This window comes from Clarias gariepinus, chromosome 9, assembly GCF_024256425.1.
Source record: "Clarias gariepinus isolate MV-2021 ecotype Netherlands chromosome 9, CGAR_prim_01v2, whole genome shotgun sequence".
In the NCBI taxonomy this organism is placed as follows: Eukaryota; Metazoa; Chordata; class Actinopteri; order Siluriformes; family Clariidae; genus Clarias; species Clarias gariepinus.
The window spans coordinates 28,160,736-28,176,554 of record NC_071108.1 but is presented as its reverse complement, the minus strand read 5'-3'; the positions used below and the strand labels follow the sequence as shown (position 1 = coordinate 28,176,554).

Genomic DNA, 15,819 nt, shown 5'->3' with positions numbered 1-15,819 from the left:
CTGCGATTTCCCTGCCAGGCCTTAGCCTGAAAACATGCAGGGCCCCCGAATGACAAACACACACATTGTGTAATTAACGACAGACGTTTTGGCAATGATAAATTAGCTAATCCCAGAAAGGCGAGACGGGCCAGTCCAGGAGGGTCAGATCCAATCATCACAGGCTGTCTCAATGCCACGGTGTTCCACAGAAAACGGCTGCTCTGCAAAGCACCTATCAGCACCAGGCCGTTCCATTACTACTCGCTCTCTCTCTCTTCCTCTGTCACTTTTTTCTCTATTTTCAACCCTTCCAGATTCTCAAACAGTCATGATCTCACTGTCTTACATAGTCTATCTCCTCAAGTTGTTCTGCCTTCAGAAAAGTCCATTGAAGCAAACTATAATGACAAGCGTTTACAAGAGAGGCATCGGCTGGTTAAGTGAGAGGTCGACTTATGAAAAAGAAAGGGGAAATGGGAGAACGACTGCTTGTTTTCCATTTCTCCATCAAGCTTAAATACCCCATAATCAAATTGGGCCCTCGCTCAGGAGAAAGTCCATGGCGTGCGGAAGACATCGACAGGCCTGCCACAGACCTGCGCTTTGTCTCTCAGTCTAAACATGTCAGAACACTGTTTGCCTTAGCTGGAGGGAGGAGATGTGGGGCTCCATCAATGTAGAGCACAGATAAATGCCTCAATCTCAGGGTCCCCAGGGATGGGTAAACCTAAAGGTCTGTCTCAAGTCCACAACCCCCCCAGTCTGTCATGACCAGTCAAGGGAGGGGGGGGGGGGTTAGACTGGACAAACTATTTAACCATCACCAGTCCAACAGCACCCACCTTTAACAAATTCAGACTCTTTTCTTACAAAAGCAAAAGAAAACATACAGAAAGGAAGTGTGGAGGAATGTGCAGTGATCACCAACAGAGTGTCGCATCTGTCACAATCGAATCAGGGAAACTAAAAGAATCAAAGGCAATGACAGCTCAATATTGAGGATGATAGAGAGACACGGAAATTAATGATGCAGGGTGGACTCAGAGGAACAGTGATCCTGCAGCTGCCTGTCTGTCTCGACTGGAGCGATTTGCTGCCAGACAGAAAACAGAGCACTTATTTGAATTACATATATTAAAATGCCAAGCTTGCCGTTTCTAGACAGGGACAAGACTATTGATCCCAGATGGCAGAGTGAGAGCTTTCATGTGTCTGGATGAGGCCAGGGTATCAAGGCTGAAATTGGGCAGGACCATTATGTGTCATAAAAAGAATTAATGCATCTGTGTTTTTATTCACACAGACATCACAAATTTTTTTTTCTTGAAATCTGGGTGAGTTTAGCCAGCCAGTTCCGAACAGAAGTCAACACACACACACCTTCGTACCTGCTAGCAATGGTTTTATTTTTTATATTTTCGTGAACTTCCCAGCAAATATATTGCTCATATAAAATATAGGTCTCTTAAATCTTGCAAGTTTACCTCAGCAATTTTAAAGAGACAGTTGTGCACATTAAGGTTTGCCTAGTAAGCACATTCCACATGCAGCCACTAGGGAGCAGGCTTTAACCTGACAACCAACTGAGCTCGCCTGTGAGTTATGCTCTCGGTTACTATAGCTTCAAAACACAACAGGAATGAGTGTATGTACGCATTTCTACCTTTTCTCAGAGGAGCTGCAAGCCTGGTTCAACTCGCTGTTAGAGATGAAATTTCTAATCTCTGAGAAATACGAGTCCTCTTTTTCATCTAAAAGTGCATGATTGTCCGGTTCGGAGTTCGGAGAGGAGATGTTTGTTCCCAAATTTGAGAGAATCCCAGAGTGCTGGCTCACTGCATCACAAAGAGGATAAAACAGAGAGAAACAGAGATGATTACTCAATGTGTTGACAGTATATAACCCCACATGTAAATATACAGTATATCATTTATTTCAATACTTTTTTTTATAGTCCAAGATAATTTCAGCCAGTATTACCTCATAGAAGTTTGGTCAAAACAACAGATCACCCTTTGACTAGTATTTGAAGCATATGTTTACCTGGGATATTCTCATGCTCGTGTTTCTTTAAGTGGCGGTCCAGGTTGGTCTGCTGACCAAAGCAGCGGTTACACAGGTGGCACTTGAAGGGTTTTTCTTTGTTGTGGATGTTGCGAACGTGTCGCTGGAGATTGGACGAGATGCTGAAGGAACGGTCACAGTATTTACATCTGCAGAGACAGGAATGTGGAGACAGGGACAGGGCGGTGGGGTGGGTGGGTGAAGGGGGTAGGTGAAACAGAGAATTAGGAGCCTAAATGAGGTCCCTGTTCAGCTATATAAACAGCAATCACTAGCTGGAGAATGCTTCAGTATAAACATGGCAAACACATTACAGGCAATTGGGCTGTTTAGATGGCGACACATTTGTCATTGCAGCGCTGACAGTGAAATCGGAGCATGGGCAGCACTCCCTGCCTTCATGTTTTTTTAAGTTTCTTAACCCAGTTTTAACTGACTAGGCCCCGTAATCAGTGGAGTCAAACCCAGTGACATTTCTAAATATGTAACTTACAGAATGAAAGTACAAATATGACAATTTAATTTTTACAAATATATTCACAGCTGTCTGATGACAGTAAATTGCAAATGTGCTTTCTTTCAATGAATTAACATTTGAGGGCTGTGCTGTGAATTCCTCCACCCTGTGGCTGAGAATGGCACTGCCTCTAGTGCCTAACATAAGTGTGGGCATAATTGGAGAAAAGATGGTGCTATTTTATTATTTATTTATTTTTGCTTTATTTATTAGTTGAAAAAAATGAATGTAATACTTCTTTTATTCTTTTATCTTAAACCTAAACTTCAGCACTGATTTACTACAGACATAAATGGGCACTTTTCAGTGACTGGTATGTGTAAGTGTGTTTCTGGCCAATGCTAGACTAAGGCTCCCCCACTAGGTCTCTTTGGCCTGCTTGTTTTGCAAAGACAGCCCATCCAGAATAGGCCGGAGAACATCAATTTAAAATGCTGATAAACAAACACCATGGTGAGGTCGTGTCAAGCGCCCACTGGACAGTGGCCCTTTTGTTGGGTGGCCTTGCTCGATCTGTACTCCTGTGGTTGGCTTGCAAGATTGACTTTCAGGCCTAATAGCTTTGGGAAAATCACTCGTCATCAAGTGCTCAGAATCAAGATGCAGGCCTCTTTTCATGTTCCAATTTATTTTCAGGAGTGTGTGTGTACACTTGTGTGTCTGTGTGTGAAGTCCCAGACTTGGCGCATCATGGTTCATAGAGAATGGTAAAATGCCAAGACAGCGTTCTTTCTTTAATGGCCTTTTCTACCCCCTGTTTGGTTTATTTTTATTAGGCTGTCCAAGGGGACTTTAAATTACTTCATCATCTTTGAGTTTTTCCTACAGTGTTACATGGGCTGTACATGGAGCGTTACAATCTGAATGGGGTCTTTCAATGGTCAACACTACTAGGCCAATTTCACTGCAAAGAGTAGGGGCGATAGCATCTCGAGCAAGGCAAATAACCTACTACAATGAAGCATGAAGACGGCTGAGTGGAGTCCAGCTCTGATACTGGCCTGCCTCAGCGTTATTTCCCTCAAAGTGGGGAGGGGAGATGATGATGATGATGATGATGATGATGTCTACCATTTGTTAGGGTAAATTGTTTCTAAACGAGCTAATCAAGGGATTGTTGTGAAGGAGCCAACCATGCAGTGACCATGTCCCATGGGAGGCTCTCTATCTCGCTGCCTGCATTTACAAAGCACAGCGGTAGACATGTGGTACTCAGAAAGGGGAGAGATTTTGTCTGAACCCGCTTTCTCTTTCCCGGAAAACAGAAACTTAAATAAACTTTGGTATAACCAGAAGGTATAACCAAATGAGGAGATATCCAAAAAAGTTATATATAATTTTATATATATAAAAAAAATAAACAATGTATATGTACTATATTGGTCTCCTCAAATAACAAAATCAGCATATTAAAGTTCACCTCTTTCTGACACTAAAGCTGATCAACCTGATAAAGAGTGGAGAAACTAGCCATCAAATGGTCAGATTTGTGTTAATTTTCCTCCATTAGTCTGATGCCCTGCTTAAGGCCACAGCATCCAGAAAATCAAAGGCCCCCTCTTCAGAACACCCAGATCCTCACCGCACCGGGCAGTGCATGGCTGGAACTTGGCCAAATTTGTGATAATTAAGCTGCTATATAAACAGTGCAGGGATTTCTCTAGGGTGCTATTACAGGCCAACATTGTACAGAGTTTGCACTGCCGCTTTAACTCCCAAACATCTGCACAGACAGAATTAATCTTCCTTCACTTTCTCAAGCTGTTCTTTTTTTTTTCTCTCTTATTCGGTTTTTCTTGAGAGTCACTGCATCGCCAGTACAAGGCATGTAGCTGGTGCCGAACAAACTGCAAAAACGGTACCATTTTTCCTTAGACTATGTTTGTGTTTGTGTGTCAGACAAGCTTAAGTGAAATATTTTCCCTTTGGTTCTCCAAAATAGGCATGTCACAAGTAGGGGTAAACTGCTAGATTTTGGAGTGATGGTGACACTACAGTATGTTCAGGATCGGTGGACTGTGTAGACTCAAGTGACTGAAGTTACCTCTATGTGAGGTTTTGTGTTGGACAGAAATGGGGACAAACTTTTAGTGCTTTATATCTGAGTGGTTTTGAGCGGCTTACCTGTAGGGTTGTTCTCCTGTGTGAGTTCGTAAGTGCCTGGTAAGATTAGCCGACCTGGGAAAGATTTTCCCACAGTACCTGCAGCAGACGAAAATGGGCTTTAATGGAGCAGATCATGAAAAGCAGTTTTCGTTTATGCTTAAGGTATGTTGTATTCTTATTAGAAATGGAAGAAATTATAAATGTCTTCACTCGTTATTGTACTTACCTGCAGGCATAGCGTTCTTTGCCTTTGCGGAGGATGGCGTCAGACAGAGAAGGAGGAGGCGAGCGGAAGTTGAAGAGGTGATGTGACGAGTGCTGTAGTGAATTTGGAGCATCCAGTTTCAAAGCGCCAAAGTTCTCCAGCTTCTCGGTCATGTTCTCCATCGCAGACACCTGAAAATCAAACCGATTATGATAAAATAAGACTCCACCAAACTGCTTTTAAGGAACATGTACGTATAGGAAAAGCTTCAATGGTAACATTTCATTCTGAACCATATCTTGCACTACTTTTAATTGGAATTATTTTGTCATGGATGTGTATTCCTTTTAACTAAGAGATTAAACATTATTTGAGCTTGTAAAATGACCCCCAGGCCACTAGTGACACAAACAACAACCTCCTGATGATGTGTCCTGCTACCTGATGAATATAATAACTTAAACAGTGGGGGGTTTGGCAGAGAGCAAAGTTTCGCATCATTACGAGACAGGGTGGAAGGCCGGAGGAAGCTGTACATCAGAAGGTCGAGTCTTGATTGTGCTGTTCAAGAGTCACCTCCCTGACCTATGCCACGTTAGCAGCCACTCGAGCAGCCCCCTGGGAGCCCCCAGCCCTCCACTTTGTTCCCGACAAGTCTCAGAAAGAAGCTTCTGAATGAGCTATTCACCTCCGAGAACGGTAAGGGTACAATGCAGTTTAAGATACCCCTCGCTGATATCCCTTCCCCATTAGACACAGAACAAAGGCTCAGCTATGTGTCTCGATGGCCAAAAACAGCTTACATCCTTCCTGCTTTTGGAATATGAATAAACATGGAAAGAGACGTACTGTCTCAATTTATTTATTTATGTCTGAGTACCTTCACTCCACCAATTAAATATTTGAGAATGACCGCAAAATGTCTACTGTGCTGCTTATATATTTAGATTTATCTCTCACTCACTCATCTTCTATACCACTTTATCCTGTATTCATGGTCGCGGTTTTAGATTTTTTTTAGATTTAATTTAATTAGTTCATTAAACAGTAATTAGTATCAATAGCCAAACTAATTAAACTGTATTTACAGTTATTGTGTTGATGACGTAAGTAATTATATTTTATTTTTTTTATATGTAATTATATATTGTATTTGTTGTGCATGCATCTGCCGTACATATCTGGCACTCCTCCCTACTGCACTGTGAATATATAAGGCACATGGGAAGGACAGTAATTGTAAACATCTCCTCAACAGCCGAAGCAATGTTCTCTCTCAGACCAGGTCTACCCAGTTGTCCTCATGCCACCCAGAGGAGAGCAGGCTGGGAAGGAGACGGGAGGTAGATGAGAAAATGAGAGAGACAAACGTAGAAAGAAGGGCCCGGGGTGTGGGGGAGGCAGCTTTGCATCGATAGAGAACAGATTTACAGGGAAGATAAGACAGTTCCCGACAAGAGAGCCCATTCTCCTGCGCACAAACACAGGAAGTGTCTGATGGACATGCAGTCATTATCTAGGCGGCCAGAGCAAAAAAATGGTAGGAAGTTATTTAGCAGTGGGCCTCAGAGTGGAGCTACACAGAAACAATGCTTTGACTAAACTTAGCTGCGCTTCAGCACTCCATGGGACAACTTGCTCCAATTCAAAAGGTCATTATTAATAATATTTTCATTTTAGCATTGCTCAGAGGTGGGCAAAATATGAAATGCTATCAGAAACAATGAAAGATTGTTTTTTTAAAGCAGAAGATAAGAAACTGAACTTTACACACTGCAGAAAGTACTGTACACTTAAAAGATTATCAAAAATCTTTGATTAAAATCCAAACCTACTATGTCACAATGGCTCAATTTCGAACAAAACTGTTTGTTAGCAGGAAGGTTTACGCATTAAAGTGGAGACCAATCGACAGAACACTACACTACTGTACCTTAAAGAGGTATTGCATCCTTTTTAATATTATAGCAAGCATAAAGCCTCAATATAATTACCAGCTAAAATTGTTTAGCTTGTTGCAACAGGCATTTGTTTTAAAACTTGGATAGATTGGTAGATTCATTAATTGAATTATTGCCTGAATTCATATGTTAACATTACTTGATAAAAGCTAGATATTGTTACCAGAGAGCACATATGTGTGTGCAAGATACCTGAGGGTGAAAGAGCAGGGGAGATGGTCTCAGGTACTTCTCCTTCAGTGCTCCTACAGGATCTATCAGTTTCCTTTTCTCCACCCTGCTGGACAACAACACAGAGGGTTACGTATGAATGAAGGGCATCGCTCTTATTCTTTATCTGATACATCAGAGTGGCAATTTGCATAACATCCTAACTCTGCACTATGACCCTCTCGGATGAAAATACCTGTAGATGGGATCCATGAAGAAGGGTGAAGGCTTGGCGTAGTGAAGCGATGGCTGCTGCTGAGGAGGAGGCTGTGGAAGGGACACTTGCTGCTGAGGCATCTGGGGCTGATGGAGGTTCTGAGACTGGTTCAGCACTGGATGCTCATCTTTAGCTGGCGTCTTGCAGTTGGTGCTATGGATGTGGTTCTTCCGCTGCTCAGGGGTTCCACCATTCTGACTGGCTCTGCTCCGACCTCCTATGCTTAGATCCAGAGGCTGGTCCTCTCCACTGGGAAGAAGTGCACTAGAGGGCTTGATGGTGGGTGGAAGGAAAGGCTTCACTTCCTTGGGCTTGGTAGTGAGGTCAAAGGGTGACTCTGTGGCAGTGGTGGTAGCCATTTTCTGTATGTGCTCACGAGGTGATTTGGGTTCTGGTTTTAGGAACATGTTGGGGTTGAGTGCTCTGTCTGTGAAAGGGTACAAGGAATGTGGGAAGTTTGGTAAGAACTGAAAAGGGAACATGGAAGGGTAAGACAAAGAGCCCATTTTCTTCTCCTGCAAGCCCATAAAGCCTGGCCCAAAATACTTTTCAGCAATGGAAGCGATGGCTTTAATGGAGTCAGTTGTGGCACCAGTAGGTTGGAGTGCCTGCTCCTCGGGTGGAGGAAAGAAGGAATGCTGGGAAGAGAGGAAAGGGCGATCATGAGGAAGATTACCTGAGCTGGACACAGACACTACATTGTGGTTGACCTCCTCTTGTTTGCTTTCTTGTCTATGTTTCCTTCGACTCTTTTCTCGCTCACTCTCTGCTTCACTGTCCAGGTCAGAGCCAGAAACTGTGCCAGTGGTGGTGTCGAGATCAGTGCCGCTGGTGGTGTTAATATCCTCCAAGTCACTTCCGTCAGACACGTCACTCATTTTCACCTTATTCTTGCTGTCTGACATAGACAGATCCTGCTTAGAGTCACGACTCACCTCTGACTGGCTAAGGCCACTAACTGCATTACCATTGGTGTTGCTAATAGATGTGACAATTGGGAGAGTAGGGGCATCAAGGGGACTATGAGGAAGCTTCCCATCTTGACTATTACTTAGTGGACTCTTTAGTAATGGGCTAGGGGGTAACAATGTGGGTCTAGGATATAATGATGGGGGAAAGATCCCTGTAAAGCCATGAGAAAGAGATGGGAATGCAGGAGGGGCAGTAGAGAAGGGCAGGCCTGGATGATGTGGCCGAGAGGGGAAGTAATCACCAAAGCCAAGTCCACCGTGATTCAGGCCAGGATGTGACTTGGACTTGCCCATGATAGGACTGGAGGTCATAGGGATGCCCGGCGTGAATATGCCTCCAGGACTATAATGGTTCTTCCCCTCACAGAAGCGCCGATGCTTATTGAGGGAGGAGGTAGTGCTGAACATTTGCCCACAGTCCTTGCACTTGATCTGGGTGCGGCAGTCTGCATGCATTCGCTTGTGGCGGCACAGGTTGGAAAACTGGGTATAGGACTTGTGACACACCTCACCTGGTAGAACACACATGCCTGATTAATTCTATTAACATACTGTAATTAGACTCATCAGGCGAATTCATTGTTAGTGTAAGCAAGTTATTCATGCTATTTAACATATTAAAAATGAGATACCTAAAACAACTAGATTGTTTAGATTAAATTCAAATAAATCTTGTGTACTGTATACAATATATACAAATAAATACAGGTATGCTGATGTGTGCATTTGGACTATGTACAACAGGATGATAAGTAGAACAAAGAAGTTAACATCTGTCCATGGCAAACTTAAACAAATAAGAAAAAAAGAATGAAAATGCACAGAAAAATACTAAACGCAACAGAATGTTCTTTCCAAAATCATATTCCAGAATTTCTTAAAGATGTACTTGTTGAGAAATTGTATCAGAAGCTAATTAAGTCATGCATACGCATGAACTTACACATGAATGGCTTCACGCTGCTGTGGATGTGTTTGTGCTGCTTGAGACCTGAGGATGTGGCGAAGGTCTTGCCACACTCAGGGCAGGTGTGGGCACGGGCACCAACATGCTGTGAGCGAATGTGGCGTTGCAGGTTGCTGGGGTCTGTGAATACCTGCAGGCAACAAAGAAACATAAGCCAGATTTAAAGCACTGCCAAGCATGTGCTAAACACGTGAAAAGCATTTTACGGGGACACAGTCCAGTACACTGGAGAAGCTTGTACAAAGAATAGTTATTGGATATAATACAAACATGCACTGGCAATGTGAAAACCTTATAATTACAAGATGGATTTCAGGACTTAAGTGCAGCTGATAATACTTACACACACACACACACACACATATATATATATATATATATATATATATATATGGATACAACTTTTACATTTTGTTACTTACACTTACTTATTTGACTATTTAATGAATAGTGCTTACCAGCTTATTATCAAGTTGAAATTAGTACCTTATCACAGTTTTCACACTCAAAGCGTTTTCCACTGTCATGAGACATCTGATGACGAATGAGGTTGGACTTCCAGTTGAAAGCTTTAGGGCACTGGTCACACTTGTACTCCCTCTCCTCAGTGTGTACAACCATATGCTGACCAAGACTAAGAAAACAGAATACAAACATCAACATTTTGGGAAATTCTTCTAATATAATCATTTAAACTTAAACTTTACAAAGCAACACAAAGAAACGTTTGATTACATTAACAGGTAATCGGCTCCTGACACTGACCTATACTCGCTAGGAAAGATCTTTTCACAGTCTTTACACTCATGCACTGGTTCATCGTTGTCATCTCGCTCCTGTTTGAGGTCTTCACTTAACGAATCAAAAATTGAGCTTCCGGGGTTGCAAGAGTATTTCTGGTGCCGTCGCAACTCCAGCTTTGACGAGAAGAGCTCATCACAATCTTCACAGCGGTACATTTGCTCATCTGAGTCACAGAATATTAAAATTCATGTTATAATAGTAATTAATTAAATACAATATTATTATTAATAACAATATTTTTATTGGTAACACTGTAACTTTTTGTGAATTACAGGGCTGTATCTCTACTTCACGAACTTGATAAATTGACACAGTTTCAATAACTGTGTTAATTACTTTAAAATCACAATGAGCACAGGAAGTAGTAAGAAGTAGGAAGTAGGAACTGCCAAAAAAATAAACAATGGCTTTCCGGTTTAAGCCTACAAACCTATGTTTGATATAATAACACTTATCACCAAGGTCAAACCAATAAACTAGCAAACCTTTCCATGATGACATCCTGATGTTTTTTGAGTGTTATAAGGTCAGCAACCTTACAGTGGGTATTCAATGCAAAAGGCTTTTTAGGACAAAATATTTTTTTATGCATTATCTCTCTGTCCCATCAGCAGCACTAAGGACCGGGAAAGCTGGACAAAAAAGGGGGGGGGAGTGGGAAACTAATAGCTCTTGGAGAGAAGTAGGGGGAATACAATTATGTGCAGTTTAGCGGCTAATCTGTGAGCATGGGTGAGGTCCCCTGAGACTCCTCAAGCCCCACTCCAAATTCCAGCACCGATAAGCCAAGAGGAAGAGGTCTAAAGAGCCCTGTCCTTCATCTTCAGTCTCTCTCATTCACTCTATCTGCTGGCCTCTCAGACTCTGTCTAACAGATTGACTCTCTTGACCATATTCACTCCCTTTTGTGTTTTTGCCTTTTCATTCCGAGTTTTGAATTGGCCCGAATCTGCTGCATCTGCACAGGCTCTTTCGATGGCTCTGTTTCTATCTCAGCCAAGATCTCTCACTTTCCCTCACTCTTGTCCTCTCTCCAATGCTTCATTTCTAACATGCTCTCTTTCTTTTTTTGTTGCATAAAGATCTTAAGTATCTCTTCAACAAAACAGTAAATTAAAGAATGCCTGCAGCAAACAGATATTTTAACCTGCGTGAGATATTTTATATGCTGTGACTATAATGCATTATTTATAGTTTTTCCTTTACAATCAAAGGGAACCTAAACTGGCTGCACAAACAGATTATTCACACACATCTAATTCTAGTATCTCCTATGACATAGAAAGAAATGTTGAGGAAAAAAAACAACAACTAAAAAACAAAAACATATACTTTATTTACACATAATGTGTATGAGATACAGGACAAATGTGTGCACATGCAGTGCCATGATTTGTAATATCTTGATTTTTAAAAATAATTTACAAAATAAAAAAAAATGAAACAAAAAAATTAATATGTTAACAAACTGACCTAAATCTAAAACTGACTTATTTTCAAGTGCATTAGCCCTAATCCACAATTTTAATAAACATACTTTGTTAATTATGACGAGTCCATATGACCTTTTTCACATTTGTATTAATTTACATTCCTTGTCCTATTTTTTACATTCTCCTAAAAAACAAACCGGTTCAGAAATAACAGCTGTAGTTAAGTATTTAATAGAATTAGTATTAACTGATTAATTAAAGTATTTGTAATTTTCCGCAAATCAGCTCATCAGCTGGTGTTGATTAGTTTAAAGGTTACGTTTGCTGTTCTTTCACACGTGTGTGTGTGTGTGTGTGCGCGCGCGCGTGTTTTAGACGGAGTTTTGTTTAAGGGCCGCGTTCATTAGACGCATTTATCTTACCTTCCAGGTTAGGTGCCATCGAGCCCTCGGGGAAAACTCCGTCCTTCATAGAAATCAGCAACTCCTCCCCAGCCTCAATATCCCTGATGGCTTTATAATAAATCTGCACCAAATTATAGAAAGACAATACACACGGAACAAGTAAGAAAAAAAAATCAAGAAAAATACTTCTATATTATTATTATTATTATTATTATTATTAATATTATTATATCAAATTAGTATTTGTAATGGAATAGAATTGTACACAATTTTCAGTTTAGAACATTTGTTTAGAACTCTGTCCGGGAATCGATTAATATTTTCAGAATTAATAGAATGATTAAGACACTCACAGAACAAACTGAAAGCAGTGATACACAAATGAAACAAAACATGACAAAAATGAAATACGACATGAAGTGCATTGATGCGGTTTTTGTTTTGCACAATTTCAATCGTGCACACAAAAACATTTAAATGTTGAAACATTTTAATATACCCTCTCGCATAATTATTTTCCAACAAAATAAACCATCTGCTTGTTGAGGTTCTGCCACGGACACACAGCTCGGCGCTGGCGCGGTCTACAGCTCCGGCATAACTGCACAATATTTACACACTCCGAATCAAACACGACTTTTACCAGAATCTCATTTGGATGAAGAAAAAAAAAACCCACAACAACAGTGCATGAGCGTTATTAATCCACACAATTAGACGGAACGGATAATCAAAGCAGAAAGATGGAAAACAGTTCGGTTGAACAGAACAAATCATTCGTCAAACAATCAGGCCAGAGAATAGAGTATAGAGAATACACCGCGCGGCCTCAGGGGGGCGCTCTACACCAGGCCAAACCAGAGCCCACACACACACACACACACACACACACATATATACACACACGGGCTTCGGCCCAAACCACATACTACTGTACTAGATAGGGTGACAAAAATAGCAAGCCACCATAAGTTACAGTAGGAGGTGTACTAATTTTTTCACACTCTGTAGTGGAGCATCGGGGGTTTAAACGTCCACAAACGCGGCAGTAACGCGGCTATCATACAGTAAATCCCATCATATCGTCCCGGCCTAACGCTGTGACAGCTCCCAGGTCGGTTTCAGAAGTTAGTCAAAAGTTTTTTTTTGTTCAGGTACGGGAAACAGGGTAATTCTGTACAATAAGCTATTCGCCATCATTATTATTATTATTATTATTATGATTATTATTATTATGATTAGCGCTGGACGGTGGTAAGGTATCTGAGGTATCTGACCTTGTTGTTTTCCGGGAACGGGTAGACTTGGGGAAGTTGTCGGACGGTTGATCTCAACGCTTCCAGTCGCAGCAGCAGTTCGGTCCCGGTAGAGTTCAGCACACAACCCATAGTCTCATTAAGGCAGCTCGCGCGCAGGCCGGGACTCTTCCACCCAGCAGCGGGAGGAGGAGACAGCGGGGACACGGCGAGTCTTCACCGCTCTCTCTCAATCTCTCTTTCTTTCTCCCTCTCTCTGTCTGTGCAGCTGAGCTGAGTGAGGAGTGTGTGTGTGTGTGTGTGTGTGTCGATGAGCGGACCTGAGCGCGTCTCGGTCATTAAGCGACAGTCCCCTCACGGCCCTGCGCTCCGGCCCGGCCACTCCTCCTCTTCTTATCTCACAAGCTGAAAGGACGGAGTGATGTGCCGCGCCGCGCCGCGCGCGCAGGAGGACCCTCCCTGTTATCTTCCCCTCCTCTGACCGACAGATTCATCTGTAAGCCACGCACAGTCCGCACAAACCGCGCGCGCGTCCGTCTGATCGCGAACTCAACCCGCCTTTAAAACTAAATATATCATACGGGACAAACGGCACGCGCTGATTATTATCGCCATGGTAACCATGCTTAACGGAGTGCTTTTTAGATTCGCGTTTAACACACACACGCACACACACACACACACACCTGGTTTTGCTTGTTGCCTTTTCACCCACCGCATTTTCACAATTTACTCTCGCAAACAAACTCCAGACTGCCATCATGGATTTTTTATTGCATCTAAAAATAAATTAAACCTCCTAAACAAAATAAAACTCCATAAAGGATTTACACGCTTTAGAACCGGAAGGCGTTACAGTAATCAATCATTTTGAGTTAAAAAAAAAGAGAAAAATAGTAACATTTATAGTAATATTTATTGCTTTAACGGTATTTTACAAATTTATGAGTATAAGTTTAAATTAAAACTTATAATTTTTTAATGATAATTTGTAACTTAAAGATATTCTTCTTATTATTATTATTATTATCATTTATTAACAATAATTATAATAATAAAAAAATAATCGTAATACTTATTATTATTTATTTAATAATAATAACAATAATAATAATAATTATTATTATTATTATAGCTCGTTTGAGAAGTAGTATTTCATTCTGATATTTTCATCACTGTAAATGATTTATACTATGTAAGTTTGTATTTTTAAGATTGTTACAATTGTTGTAACAGGCTATTTATAAATTGTTTGAATAAAATTAAGTAATCTAAAAGCAAAGATAAAGCAAAGATAAATATATATTTTATTTTGACTTATTGAATTATTTATTATTGTGTTTATCATTATTTATTTATTATTTATTATAGGATATTATTATTATTATTATTATTATTATTATTGACTGTTGTATAATTTTGCTGCCATAAGCTACCAATTTTTTTTATCTTTCTCCAGCAAACAATTTATTCTTTTAATTTTTTTCCTGATTTTCTGATTCTGCCACATTGAACCTGTTTTTATTCACCTGAAAAAAGATTTATTTGATGGATAAAATTGTACACACTTCAAATATTCTACGTGTGCAAAAGCACAGAATAAGTTTGCTGTTAAACCGAGATGAGTCCAGAGCACGCTTGCTGCAGGGATATGCTAATGTCCTGCGTTCCCCCTGAAGCCATCCATTATGATGGTGCGAAGCTGTCTCTACAGTAAATCTTTTGAGGATCCGACAGCACTGAGAGGGGCATCTTGACCTCCTCACATCGCTTTCAAGTGCTAGGGGCAGATGCATCATCCATCACTAGTGTGACACACTATAATCCCCCCTCTGTCACACACACAGACACATAGACACGCGCACTCATATATATGAGTGCGCTTTGACAAGAAAGCGAACATGTGCATAAACTTTGGGTAGCCATAAATATGTTTAGAAACACACAAAGTGAGCAGGAGCTGAAATTTCAACCATGTACGGGTGTCCGTTTATGATTTCCAGATCGGTCCGTTAACATTTCTTTACAAAAAGCAACGCAGCGGTGAAACGAGAAGCATGGAATCAGCTCACACTGCAAATATTCATGATGATAAAAGAAGTTAGGATGTTTTATTTTTGCTGTAAATGTGGAATGAATATTCTGGAAAACATAGGATCACCATAGACTACATGTATATTTCTGTCTACAGACTAATTTGCAGCATTAAATAAATGATCCTCTAGTGAAAATTCTAATTTAGAACTTGACTAGGATTAACATTTGTCCAGAAAAATGACCCTTGTTTGGTGGTTTGTAACTAGGAAACCCCAGACTAAACACAAAGCAAGCCTGATTAGGTCTGATTAGTATAACAGAAATAAAACTTTAACATTAAACAAAAAAACACAGAATGAACAGAACTTTTATATCCCAGTACCTTTACCTAGGCAAAGTTTAACTGTGTGGATAGACATGTGTGTACTGTTTATGTCTGTGCGTGTGTGTGTGCCTCTTTACATACAAAAGGAGGTGGCAATGGCAGGTCTGGCGTCATACTTCTGTTCTTATGACAAATAGTGCATCTTCAGAAATGATGGGTGAGGGTCAGAGGGTTTATGGGTTCGGTGCTTTAATCCAGGAAGGAAAAGCTTGACATTTTCACCAGCGTTAATGTTATCGCTATCAGAGTCAGCTTTACAGTATTCTGGGGTCTCTTACCTCATAACTGCAATAAACTTTT

General features: G+C 40.8%; 1 protein-coding gene across 7 annotated transcripts in view; it reads right to left on the bottom strand.

Annotated features, from left to right (window-relative positions):
* The window catches only part of prdm16 (PR domain containing 16), a 158,793-nt gene that overhangs the window by 4,103 nt on the left and 138,871 nt on the right, over window positions 1–15,819 (bottom strand). For 3 of the 7 annotated variants that reach the window (XM_053504124.1, XM_053504128.1, XM_053504127.1), the window contains exons 5-14: window positions 11,860–11,962; window positions 9,966–10,167; window positions 9,687–9,834; window positions 9,177–9,330; window positions 7,242–8,763; window positions 7,028–7,115; window positions 4,896–5,065; window positions 4,688–4,765; window positions 2,026–2,195; window positions 1,646–1,817 (exon numbers count right to left, since the gene is read on the bottom strand). In XM_053504124.1, coding sequence (XP_053360099.1) covers window positions 1,646–1,817; window positions 2,026–2,195; window positions 4,688–4,765; window positions 4,896–5,065; window positions 7,028–7,115; window positions 7,242–8,763; window positions 9,177–9,330; window positions 9,687–9,834; window positions 9,966–10,167; window positions 11,860–11,962 — 2,807 coding nt within the window. Of the gene's footprint in view, window positions 1–1,645; window positions 1,818–2,025; window positions 2,196–4,687; window positions 4,766–4,895; window positions 5,066–7,027; window positions 7,116–7,241; window positions 8,764–9,176; window positions 9,331–9,686; window positions 9,835–9,965; window positions 10,168–11,859; window positions 11,963–13,118; window positions 13,447–15,819 lie in introns of those variants that run through there. The other 4 variants (XM_053504129.1, XM_053504125.1, XM_053504126.1 and 1 more) reach the window with 4 other exon arrangements.